At 34.3% G+C, this 13,899-nt stretch overlaps 1 protein-coding gene across 2 annotated transcripts in view; it reads left to right on the top strand.

The window, feature by feature from the left end:
* The first annotated feature begins 3,096 nt into the window (after positions 1-3,096).
* Positions 3,097-13,899, top strand: part of IFT57 (intraflagellar transport 57) — a 55,866-nt gene continuing 45,063 nt past the window's right edge. For both annotated transcript variants that reach the window (XM_081302044.1, XM_081302043.1), the window contains exons 1-4: positions 3,097-3,431; positions 5,855-6,017; positions 6,802-6,920; positions 9,750-9,840. In XM_081302044.1, the coding sequence (XP_081158170.1) occupies positions 3,220-3,431; positions 5,855-6,017; positions 6,802-6,920; positions 9,750-9,840 (585 nt within the window). In that variant the 5' untranslated portion in view covers positions 3,097-3,219. The remainder of the gene's footprint in view (positions 3,432-5,854; positions 6,018-6,801; positions 6,921-9,749; positions 9,841-13,899) is intronic.

Below are 13,899 nucleotides of genomic sequence, written 5' to 3'. Positions count from 1 at the left end.
ACAGATTTATTTCTGGGGACTATATATTATTTTTTACTGAGTTTATAATTTTTTTTGTCTCCACTAACTTTAGTTTAATTATGATATATGGTAAACCTGCTGAGATGTCTTAACAGCTTCTCTGATTCCCTTGGATTTTTTACTAAATTGTTCTACCTGCAATCGTTTCTTTTTCTGCAATACTTCTTCCTGTTATGTGTCTCAGTACATGGTTCTGATTTCTAGTATAGTTGTGAAAAGCTGATGTTTTCACATGAGCTTTCGCATCAGCTTGCTTCAAAAGGCATCCCTTTAATGTCTCACATTAAATATGATTTTCTTTTCTTTCTAGAATTTTGGCAGAAATTTATTAGATTGAGGAATTTAGAACATGTCACAGAATATACTGCTGTGGCATATTGACTGTTTTGAGCTGATGGCACTTAAGAAATAGCAGATGTAGAAAGGACTCTGAGACCTCCCTAAAAGCTGGTCATAAAATTTCCCAGGAGAAAGATGCCTTCCTGTACCAGGAACAGAATAACATTTTTTTTTCACTAGACACTGGGAGTTGATGATGAATTGGGTTTGTGCAAACAAACCTATTCAAATTACTTTTCCAATTTATTTTCCCACAATTTATTATCCTTAGCAACTTTTACTCCTTTTCCTTTGTCCTGTCACTTCCCTACAAATATACCATTCTTAGATGATGTTTTGTTTCTGTGGTGCTGGGGATCAAACCCAGACAATGGTGCATGTTAGGTAAAGTCTGAAGCTCAGCTATAAATAGTGGTCAATACAGTATTTCCAGGGATAAACTTAAATTCCATTCTCTTCAAGCTCTAATTTCTTAGTCAACCAATGAGCTAGCTGGGCAAAAAACACTGTGGCAAGAGTACTCCAAAGCTTCCAAGTGACTGAGAAGAGGATTTGTGTGCATTCTCACACATGAAGGAAACTACTTCCACTAAGGAAAAAAACCTTTTGATGTGTTAACAACTATAATGGTTAAATAAGGAATCAGCAAAAATTATGCCTACACCTTACAAAAATGAATGACATTTCAGTGTTCTTTCCCATTTTTTCCCCCTGTGGGAAAACATGCAGGGTTGAACAGTTGGCTTTTCTTTTCTTTCATTCTCTTTGTGCCAAAGTTACTAGGGTTGCTTTGTAATCTTTTTCTTCTTCACACTTAAAGGGGAAAAAATAATTCTTTACATGCTTCCAAACTAGCACGAGTCAGTTGTGTACATGGGAAATAAATGGCTAGGTTCTAGGAGAGGTTTTATTTCCTCCCAATCGAAATATTCACATTGTTGGAGGGTATCTTGTCAGCCAAAAAGCAATGTCTTTTTTTTTTTTAATTTCACCACTGTTATGTAACTTTCTAAAAATGTCAGAACATTTCATGTAGACAGCATGTCCTGCATGAACATCTACCTCTCTATGTATAACAATTCATCTCTAAAGTCTGAGAGCCTTTTAAGAGTCATTTAAAAAGTCCCAGGTTGCTTGTTGGTTAATCAAGTACCCCAAAACATAAATGGAAACTTTTTTTTAATTCTAAAAAGCTGTACATGTATTTTGTACATAGGCAGCTGTATCACAATACACTTAATCTCCACAGTGGTGGTTGGGGTATACAGATGTACGTGGAAGAATCACTATTCTAAGGCTTAGAATAGGAAAGAGCTTAGCAGTGAGGTAGAGTCAAAATTTTCCCACGAATCTTTGCTAAAAGCAACTGGTCAATGACTTGTGGTGGCAAACAATGTTATTTATTTTAGCAGCAATTCTCAGTGAGTTTCCCATTTTAGGTTATTTTCTACATAAATTAGTAATTCTAGGTCCTTTATTTGATGGATAGAAACTAGTATTTGCCTTTTCTCACTTTGATATCTTTATTGGTATCAGAAATACATCAGTTCCAGACTGATTAAGAGTGCTCTTTTCATTTTTCTAACAAAAACACAAATATATTAGCTATATTTCAAATTTCAGTCACGTCCAAAAGTGTGGTGCTTCTATATCCTTTAGTAGCAAATATAAGAGATTACAGAACTCTTAAAAATCACATTATAAACACAAATACACGTGCAACCTCTTGCCTTAAGTTATTTTCTTCCAGAAAACAGCATCTACCACTTACCGTACTTTTTATGTAGCTGTTAGGAAAATTTCTTGAAACCAAAGTTTTTAGATAACAGTAAAGTTGGTTCCATCTGTGATCTTTTATGTCCCTTTCTTGCATTTTCTAGGTCAACAGCTGCAGAATACAGTAGTAAAATCCTGTCTTTAGCCACACTTTGAGTTATAACACAAAGAAATATCTTTCAAAATAGTCTCTATTTTGTTGGATTTAAGAAAGTACCAAAATATGTATACGGCCTGCCATGAGCTTGAAACAAATTAAGCATCAAGATCGGTATATTAAGAACTATGTAATGTTTTGAACAACCAACAATAAAATAATTAAAAAAAAAAAAAAGATGCACGTTTAGCATTAACGTTTCTGAAGCAGAACAAACCTTTTCCCCATGCCTCATCCTGTCTTCTTCCTACCGAACACTTTCCTAGCACTGAAGTAATAGCGGGGCACTGTAATACTTCAAGCTTTATATTGTATTGTTAAATACAGCACTACCTGACGAACGTTTAAGAAAAACAACCACCTAACACTCGTTGGAAAGTTCCTGATGTAAAGTGAAACTAAGGATATCGACTATCAAACAAGTACTAAAACTTCCAATTTTGAGAAAATTAAAAAAAAAAAAAAGGAATCAGTGGGCTAGCGTAGCAATACTGTGCGCCTACAGCTCCGCTTAATCTTTTTAACTGCTCTCAGGTGACCCAGATTCCCGTTCGGCTGCCCACAACCACCAGGTCCAGTAAGCCTCAGGCCATCCCCAGTACAACAAAGCTGACACAGAACCTCCAGTCGCCACTGTTGACGGAGGTAGGGGGAGCAGGACGCCACGCCTCCACAAGGGCGGGACCTCCTCCCATCAGGGGGTGGGTGCAAGATAACGTCACTCAGGAAGCGCGCCCTGATTGGAGAACATTTATAAGGAACCCGGAGGGCGGAAAGGAGGCGGGGTCTAGTTGCCCGGGTGACCGGTTACCCGGCTGTCGCCTGGTAACGGTTCGCGGCGGTCCTGACTGCTGCAGCGCAGGCGGCCTAGGCCGCAGAGATCTGTGGGCCAGAGCCCTCGCTGGGCATTTTCTGTCCGCTCTGCAATGGCTGCCGCTGCAGCAGTGGTCACGCCATCGGGTTTGGACGATGGGGTGTCTAGGTCTCGCGGCGATGGGCCTGGGGAGGTGGCGGTAGAGCGCGGGCCCGGAGCGGCCTACCACATGTTCATGGTGATGGAGGACTTGGTGGAGAAGCTGAAGCTGCTCCGCTACGAGGAGGAACTCCTCCGGAAGAGCAACCTAAAGCCCCCGTCCAGGTGGGTGCCCTCGTCCCGAGTTGGCTGGGCCCTGGGGAGATGCCTTCCTCGGGCTTGCTGGGAACGCCGCCCACGGATTAGCAGATCATGCCTCCATCTTCCTAGCCAGGGAAGGGTGCTTCACCCGAAACTCAGCCAGGGAGCCCTGGAGCTCTCAGCGTCACCGAGCTCAGACTTCGTAATTTAGTAGAGAAAGTAAACAAGTTGTGGAATGGCAGAGGACTGGGAGACAACCTGCCCATTCCTTTAAACACAGTCGCATCTCTACAAAACACAAACTGTTATAAAGTTATGAAAAATACTTACTGTAGAAAGCACAAAAGAACACAATGAAAATGTGTAGAAAAATACACAACCCACAATCTCATTTCTGGAGATGAATTCTGTTATCAGTTACATAATTTCTACTTTCTGTTTCCCATTACTAGACCTTATATGTACAATTGGCAACCCTGGGATCTAAGGACCTTGCTGGGGAGCACTTTATAGTAAACTTGTTGACAATTGCTATGGTTTAAAAGACTTCTGCTTTTGCAATTACAGTTCTCTTAGAAATTGAGAAATGGAAAAGAAATGACAACTGTAGCAATTGTTCTCTCATCATGGAACTTTTGTGCTTGCTGTGCAAAAAGTTCATAATATTCTGAAGGCAATGTCATTAGTTGCTGAGGGTAATGGACAGCTAGCATTTTCTCTAGTCATTAGCCAAATGATAGCCAGATAATTAAGTTTTATTGCTTTTCCTTCACTTTAATGCTTACATTTATTTTATTCTGTAAGAGACAATTAAGAATCTAGTACTTAATGTTTGCAGATGGGCTAAAATAATTTTTATTGACAATTCTGATTTCATTCTTCTCTTTTCCATTAACTTGAAAGATATGAAGGCTTTATGTAAACTGTCCATGTTGCTAAGTTAGTCCGTAATAGGAAAAGGGTAATAGGAAAAAGTAGTTCAGCTTGATCCATGATAGAAGAAGTAGGTTAGGGATTATTACTTAAAATGATTTGTCCTGAAAATATAGACAACCAACATTTTCTAGGTTAATAAAAATATATTATTTTTCCAAATGTCAAACTAAGATTCTGTTGATATCATCTCTCTAATATTTCCTTATGAGTTCAGCAGGATACTTTGTACCTTGGATTTATGTGGAGATATACTAGTCCAGGAGTTCTCGAAAGTATGATCACCCAGACCAGCAGTTTCAGCATCCCCTGGAAATTTAGAAATGAAATTCCTCTGGCCTTTTACTATGTCTGTTTTTTTCAGAAATTCTAGGGGTGGGGCAAGCAGCCTGTGTTTTAGTAAGCCTTCTAGATGATTTTGATGCATAGTAATGTTTGAGAAACTACTGTCTTTGGTCTGCAATATCTATCAATATCCATTCTTCTGTCCTGAAGAATACCAGTTGATAAAGAAAAGATGAGTTGGTGGTGGGTAGATGCTTTGAAAGGGTTTTGAGTATATATCTGAAGGACTTCCATGGTTTATTTTTTCTTTCCATATTTCTGTTATCTCCCAAATAACTTACACTTATTCTGAAGGAGAAAGTATGGGAAACATGAAAGATTGTTGACCACTGATTCTTAAGACAAAGTTTATAATAACTGTAAATACATTGACTATAATTATGATAGCTATATGAAAAAAAAAACAAAATAAGATTTTTGACCAAACTGACATGAATATTGTTGCTAACCCGTTTTATTTCTCTCATTTTTTTCATATAAATCATTCTAATCCCCATAAAACTTTTTCTACTAGAGTAGAGGATTTAGCAAAAGTCAAAGTGAACAATTGTTTGCTAGACTGGTGATGTGATAAAGGCTTCTTAATCCTGTCTGCATCCTAGAACCTCTAGGAAGCTTTTGAAATATACCTATGCTGGTACTCCACTCTCATAAATTATGATTCAATAATTTGATGAGGAAATTAGCAATGATTGGTCAAGTAGCAGTATTTTTACTGGCACCTCAGTTGATTTGAATATACAGTTAAAATAAAAACAACTATTTAATAATGATAGGTTAGAAACAGTAAAATTGCACAGTGAATAATGTTTAAGGTCTTTTAAAAACATATTCTTATGATTTCAAATTATCATTTTCAGAGGGTACTCACTTATTATTAAACTTTTGGCAAAAGTTTTACATACTTTGTTTTCTGACATGCACTACATACCCTGCATATAAAGTCTTTGATCTAATATTTTATGTAGAGTAGCAAATGACCTAATTCTGCTGGTTCGGGACTTTAATGTGAGTGCTGTGTATTACTGGAAATGTAAGAATGAATTAACAGTGTCTCAATTTGAAGGCTATGGGGGCTTTCTTTGGCAATTTGGGACTTAGCCCCATTAGTTATTATAGACTTACTTGCATTATTTTGTATTTTCCCCTCTTCCCTTATTTTGAAACAGACACTATTTTGCTCTGCCTACCAACCCTGGTGAACAGTTCTACATGTTTTGCACTCTTGCTGCTTGGCTGATTAACAAAGCAGGACGCCCCTTTGAGCAGCCTCAGGAATACGATGACCCTAATGCAACAATATCTAACATATTATCTGAGCTTCGTTCCTTTGTAAGTATAAACACCCTGTTCTGTCTGAATAGACTCAAGTTATTAATTTTAATATTGGTAATTCAATAATAAATGCTAGCCTTTTGAATGTCTCCTTTATGGGAGGAAAAAATATATGTATATATAATAACTATATATACTATACATACATATAATGTATAGTAATTATCTCTACATTTCTTTTTGTGTAAAGCCTTCTCAGAATATTAATGCCACTTCTGAAAATATTTAGCATATAATCTTTATAGTCCAAAATAAAATTTTTCTTGGTAAATTTATGAGTGGTTAGTTCTTCCTTTAAAAGAATGATTTTAAAAAAAAGAACTACAAAGTTGAAACACTATGTATTTTGAAAGGGAACTTTGATTTAATAGCCTACAATAGCAGTTATACTCTTAATTTATGACTTTTCCTGGAGACAACTAGTAAGACATTTTTGGCATACATATTACCAATTTTTGACAATTGAGTCATTCTGTCCTTCACATAGTTGTTTAAACTGTTACCAGGCTAGTAGTTTTGCTGATTTTTTTTTAACCCAACAAGATCAATGATTTGTTATGCTATTGCAATATAATTGCCTTTTAATTTGATACTTTAACAGTAAAGTTTTTATTTTAGTTTTGTTGTTGTTGTTGGATAGATTTCTAAGAAGCAATGTAATGAGTTATTTTAAATCAGAGAAATAAAACAGTGATAAATGTATTCAGCAGTTTTGTGCTTAAAATATTGCAACATTTAGAAAAAACTAACAAATACTAGCCTGTTATCTTTTGTTTTTCAGGGAAGAACTGCAGATTTTCCTCCTTCAAAATTAAAGTCAGGTTATGGAGAACATGTGTGCTATGTTCTTGATTGTTTAGCTGAAGAGGCATTAAAGTATATTGGTTTCACCTGGAAAAGGTAACTATTACTCATCCTGACAGTAGTAATTTTATGTGCTTAGCATTTCCTCTGAAGGTACACAGCTGTTTAATTGAACTGATAAGAATTGACTGTTTTAAACTGAAAATGCCACAAGTGATTAAGAAAAATCAGTATAGAAAAATTGGAATGCCTATCTTCAAACCATTTCTAAAGAAACATTAATATTATTGTGCCCTCCCTACAAATATGTAATTATTAAAGGTGTAGTTGTATATATTTGTTAATTTAGGAATTTTTTAAAAAAGTTTCTGCATGTTTTATTTGTACACACATGCATAGTACATACATAGAGGTAACTAATAGCTACAGATTTAAGGAAAAAATGGGAATTAATTCCTTAACTGGGATTTTCCACCTTTGCTTAATGGCCGGGCCAGTATACTAAAGAAATGAAGAAGCCACAAGATACTCTCCTAGACATCATTCATAGTTTTTTTCTATAACCTGAAAGTGCATTTCTTTTTAATATTTCTATGATGATTTTGGATTTATCCTGTGGTATTAAAATAATGGATTGGGGAACTGGGATGTAGCTCACTAGTAGAGCAGTTGGTTCTCCAGCACTACAAAAGTAAACAAACAAATAATAAAATCATTTATTTATAGGTCTGGCTTTCCTAGAAATCCTGCAGTCTTCATATGTACTCTGTGGCAGTTAGCCTAGTCGTTGGTATACCAAAGATGCCCAATTAATGAAGAAGAAATAAAACTAGAAACTGTCAATGTATGTAGGTTATAATTCGAAAATATATACATTTCATCTTTTCAAAATTAGGATTTTTGATAATTTAGAATGTGGTTGTCTCTTAAGTAAGCAAAACATGAGCAAGAAGTGGTTTCTGAATTAAAATTAACTTCTGTAGAAAGAAGTATATGTTATTTCCTGTTAACATTTTAATCTATATTTAATTATAGTCTTTCATGTAAATAATCTACTTCCTCTTAGTAAGTTCTTTTAAAAAAATTCTTTGATTTAGGTTATCATCAGGTTTAATCCTGTGAAATAACCAATCTTTAAACTGAAATATGGAAATTTCATTTACTTCAACGTGAACATTTCTACTTAGTGCAATATAGAGAATGTCTACATGATCCATAATACTATTTTATTAGATTTGTAGAAAAGGTAAGTTATGTGATGTGCTGCTTTGTTAGGCATGTTTTTAAAGTTGCCAATATATAGTCCAATGTATTTGAACTTCACCAGAAGCTTTAGTATCTCAACCACTATTTAACTATTTGATTTTGCACTTACTTTATTTCTAGGTACATCTTATTCTTGGCCTGGGCATTGTGCCTCAACTAATTTGTAGGGACTTCATACAAGTATATACAAGGGGAATATAAAGGGGAGAAATTGTGAAAAGTAATAAACATTAGAGAATATATCAGCTATGTACTATGAATATTACATAGAAGTCACATATTTATAGATGTTTATTTTTATGTCTAAATATGTCAAAACAAATTCTAGAGCATTCATTGCTTTTGAGATATTACCTAATTCTAATAATGAAATATTCATCCTTTAAGAAGACTGATTTGGTTCACAGTACTTTCTTTCCTTATATTTTTGTATTCTGTTAGCATGTCCAAGATATGGACATGTGAATAAGTTGACATCATGATAAGTTGCCATAAATAAACCCCAAAACATTATTGGTTGTTTTTAACATTGAAATGATGGTTCAGTGTTTAGTGTTAGGGCCATTAATTAGACATTGGAAATAAGAATAAAGCTCATCACCCACATAAAACAAACTTCCAATTGATCAAAGGTATAAAAGTGAAAAATAAAACTACAGAAATACTAAAAGACCAGAGGGACATAGGAGATATCGTGTTAGGGAAAACCTTGTATGAATGATGTCAAATCTAGGATTTATGCAAGGAAAGGTTGCCAGATCTTTCTAGTCAGAACTGTAACAGTCTTGAGTAGCCAAGATTACAAGTAATAAACTAAGAAGATATTTCTAACACAAGTTAGGAAAAACATTGGTATTCTTAATTTTCAAAAGCCAAACGACAAAGAGCACAAGTAAGCACTTCACTGAGAAAGAAATATGAATAACCAATTAAAATAAGAAAACATGTTCTACCACTCTCATGCCAAAGAAATGCATTTTTTTTTAAAAAATGAGATTTTTTTTACTTGGTTGATAATAAGGATTCTTTTGAAGATTTAAAGATTAAAAATTAGATATTTATATTATAATGGTGAATACGGAAAGAGAGATAGTATCCTTCACTGTTGTTCGAAGTATAAATTAGGGTAACATTTTGGAAGTCAAGTTTGGCTAAATCTAGCAAAATAATAACATGTATAAAATTGTTAATATAGCAATTCCACTTATACAAATTTATTATAAAATAGCATACATTATGATAAACGTATAAAGATAATTTTTACAATAGTGTCTAGTTAGAAACTAGAAACAACCTCATTATTAAGACATTGACTGCCAATTTGTAGTACTGCTATTCAGTGGAATATAGTGCAAGTGTATAAAAATAAGAGATATATGCGTAACTAAATGTTCATGTTGATAAGTAAGGAATGTAGATTGGATAACACTATGTCTAATATCATAATTTTTGTAAATGTTTTCCTTAAATTTGGAGTACACATTTTTATTTTTCACACAGAAAGTTTTAGAAGGAATACAGGAAACATTTAACAGTAATTATGGAAGCAGTCACAGAGGACAAGATCTGAGGTGGAGGGAATCCTTAATATTTGTATTATATTTTTTGTCTTACTAAAAAAAATTTTTTTAATTCTCATATTAAGCCTTATTATTTTAGGCCATCATACCCTGTGGAAGAATTAGAAGAAGAAACTGTTCCAGAAGATGATGCAGAATTAACATTGAATAAAGTGGATGAAGAATTTGTGGTATGTGTGTTGCTGAACTTTGTGTTTACTTTTCACCTTTGGGTTCCTTTCCTTAATTCCTCCAGACTTCCATTTTCTGGAATGTATTTTGTTTCTAGAGAAAAAAAAATCTTCTAAATACAGTACCAATTATCAGTTGTTTGGACCTTTAATTTAGTGTTCATATTCTCTAGTGAATTTTAGCAGAGTTTCTTAAACTTTAAAAGTACATACCACTAGTTATATGAGTAAATATTTTGTGAACAACCATTCATGATATTGAATAGACCATGACTATCAAAGGATTTAGAATAGAAGAATAGAACTGAGGGTAATACATAAATTATTCTACTTCATAGGAACAACATTCATTTCCAAAAAAATTATTTTTTAAAATTCAGATGAATTCTACCCTACAGAGTTATCTTTTTGTTGTTGGTACCAAAACCCTAGTTGCTCCACTGCTGAGTGACAGCCAGAGCCTTTTTAAATTTTTATTTTGAGACAGTGACTCACGAAGTTGAGTTGCTGAGACTGTCCTTGATCCTTTTGCCCCAGCCTCCTGAATTGCTAGGATTATAGGTGTGTGCCAATGTGCCTAGCCCAGGAACGTTTTAATTTTTTTTAATATTTTTTAGTTGTAGTTGGAAATAATATCACCAGTGCCTCACACATGCAAGGCAAATGCTCTACCAATGAGCTACAATCCCAGCCCCCAGGAATTTGTTTTTTAATGCTTAATATAACCAACATTATTTAAATTATTTGGCAGCATCTTTACCTTTTTCCATGCGTAACATCCGATTCTTGGTGTGAGGTTAAATGATGAATTCTCTACAATAGTAAGATGATAGATATAAAAGAGCTTTTTTGTAAGGTAATGCTCAGAACTAGAAATGAATTTAATCCTAATGTTTTAGAAATGATGCTGAAATGTAAAAAACAAAATTTATGTAATATGTAATATGTTGCTGTTATAAACCAATTAAAGTTTTTAGGTTTTTTTTTTTAAATTAGTAGATAATGTATTCTGTATTTCAATTTAAATAGGTTATTATCTGCTACAAAGTTGTTAGTCATGGAATTATTTTAATATTAAATGCTAAAAAATAACCACTAAATTAGAATATTCTTACCCGCTTTTTGTAATCATATTCTTAGTACTTAATATCCAATTATAATACTATGTATCTATTAAAAGTTAGTTTTGAAGAAACATGAGTGACATGAGGATAATAATTTACACTGTTATAAAATTAACTGAGGAAAAAATTCTAAATTCTATGTTATCATGACTTCAGCTATGTAAAATAACTAAAGAAAATAAATAATATCAATATGTTAACATTTGTTGTAAATGGGTAGAAGGGTTATAGGTGATTCTTTTTGAAAATTCTTTGTGCTTTCAAAACATTTAACATACATTTTTTCAGAAGTGCAAATAAATATTTTTAATCATATATAAAGTAGATGACTGCTACTTATAGAAGGAAAAAGATCATTGTAAAACTAGTCAGCTTGAAAAATATTTTTTAACGTGATAAAAAGTCAAAGCAAAGCATATATTTGCTCACTCTGCATGTATTCACTGAGCACAAGTTATGTAGTGGGTGAGGACCAGGTGGTAGGAAATGTGCAAAAGCTCTAAGCAGCTAGGAGCTTTGTGTGATCAAGGAGCTGAGAGAAACCACTGGGCCAGAATTTCTGAGTGAGAGGGCTGGTAATTTAAGATTAACTAGGCAGAGACCAAGTCCAGATTGTTTGGGTCATTTAGGTTTAGACTTTATTCCCTGTGTAATAGATCTTTTCATTCAGGGCTCAGAAATTAATTCCTCACATATTCCCAATTTTTCACCTCATTTATTCTACTCAGGTATTTCTCTTGTCTTTTTTTTTAAGAGAGAGAGAGAGAGAGAGAGAGAGAATTTTTTAATATTTATTTTTCAGTTTTCGGTGGACACAACATCTTTATTTTATTTGTATGTGGTGCTGAGGATCGAACCCAGTGCCCCGAGCATGCCAGGCGAGTGCGTTACTGCTTGAGCCACATCCCCAGCCCTCTCTTGTCTTTTTTAAAAGCAGTTTTTTAATATATATTTTTTAGTTGTTGATGGACATTTATTTTATTTATTTATATGCAGTGCTGGAGAATCGAACCTAGTGCCTCACACATGCTAGGCAAGAGCTCTACCACTGAGCCACAACCCTGCCCCCCCCCCCATCATCTTATCTTCTTAATAAATACTTAATAGTTATTAATAAGTTTATCAACAAATACCTGGGCCTAGTACCCCAGCATTAACTTCAAAGACATGTAACTCAAGGGCATAAAAAAATTTCCTACTCATCAAGGGAAAGAAAAATCTCTGCAGGCAGAAACCATGTCTAATTATGCTAGTTGTTTCTCCAGCTTATTGAGCAGGGCCTGGCATATAGTAGGTTTTTACTAAATAAAATCTGTCACTATATTGTTATGTAAATTTTTAAAATTGTATCTAATTTTTTATTAAGAATCCTGTAAAGTTCAAAGCAGCATTATAGAGTCTGTACATTTAGAGAAACAAACTAGAAAGCAGCTTTTTAATACATTTCTTCCCAATAAGAGGTAGACCTTTTACTATCAGAAGATGAAACCGAAGGCCTCCCTCAGAGAGGTTTCCCCTAATGCTATTTGTTCCCTGTGTCATATCTCTTTCTTTCCTTTCTTCCTTATTGTCATCATATTATTCTAAGAAGCTCTCTTACTTCCCCTGCCTTCCTTGCTAAGGAAAGCTGGTTTAGTCTCAGAAAGCCTTATGTTGGTGGCATATTGATCCTGTTGCTTGAATTTGTAGTGTGGCTCAAGGATGGTGAAGAACATTTCTGGCAAAGTTCTGTAGAAACTAGAAACTTTCAGTTTTAAACTGACCAAATCAAGACAGGACACATTGGTAATTGTGAGGGAAAAAAAGTATTGGTCATGACAGAATATTCTCACTTGTTCTATCATATCCTTAGTATAATTGGCAGTAAGAGAATTAAGAAGGTGCAAATTAGGCAAATAAATGATAGGAAATAGTTGTGACTTCTGAATTATTGAAATTGGAATTCTAATTTGTTTTTTAACACATTTTCTAAGCCTATTTATATTTGAATTTCTTTTAAATATTCTCTTAGTAATATTTAGTAGCTTGAATAATCTTACAAAATCAGTAGCTTAGTCTGAGTTCTTTAGAGAAACATAAGCCCCAAATTGGGACACACAAATATACACACATACATGCACACCTTTATATATGGATAAAGTTACTATAAGGAATTAGCATATGTAGTTATGGAGGTTGAGAAGTCCCAAGGTCTGCATTTGATAAGCTGTTGACCCAGGAGAGTTGGTGGTGTAGTTCTAATGTGAATATGAAGAACCAGGAGAGCCATGCTGAGAATATAAGTTTCATTCTGTGTCTGGGGACAAGGAAGAATGATGTCTTGGTTCGGACAAGGAAGAGTGATGTCTTGGTTCGAAGACAGGCAGAAAAAAGTAAATTCTGCCCTTTTTATTCTGTTCAGATCTTCATGGATTGACTGAGGCCCACCAACATTGGGAAGAACAATCTAACTGCTCCTTCTTCTGACTCACATAGTTATTCATCTAGGAATATCCTCACAGACATACCTCAATATGTTAAACCAAATATCTGGGCATTCTGTGCTTAATCAAATTCACACATGAACTTAACCATTACAAGTCCACCTCTTTCAGCGTGGCACCCATACATGTCTCATTAAATCATTTACTCTCCAAATAAGGAAAATAGCAAGGTCATAATTCCACCTAACAAAATGATTCTGAATTCAACAGATATTGCACCTAACTCTTTCTCTAAAAGGAGGTAAAGTTCTCTAGTGATGTTTTCTCTTCTTGATATCTTTTAACTTTAATATTATCATGTAAAAATAACAATATTTTCTGGGCATGGTGGTACCCACCCATAATCCCAGTAGCTCAGGGTGACCCAAACTTTCAATCCTGAAGAGTCTGGGCAATTAGTCCTTCCTGGATTGGGTTATAGTTTCCAATTGACTTTAATCACAGGGCATAAT

The sequence above is a fragment of the Spermophilus citellus genome (genome assembly GCF_964194105.1).
Source record: "Spermophilus citellus genome assembly, chromosome: 7".
NCBI lineage: Eukaryota > Metazoa > Chordata > Mammalia > Rodentia > Sciuridae > Spermophilus > Spermophilus citellus.
The sequence above is the reverse complement of the archived record's forward strand: the minus strand, read 5'-3'. Positions and strand labels throughout refer to the sequence as shown.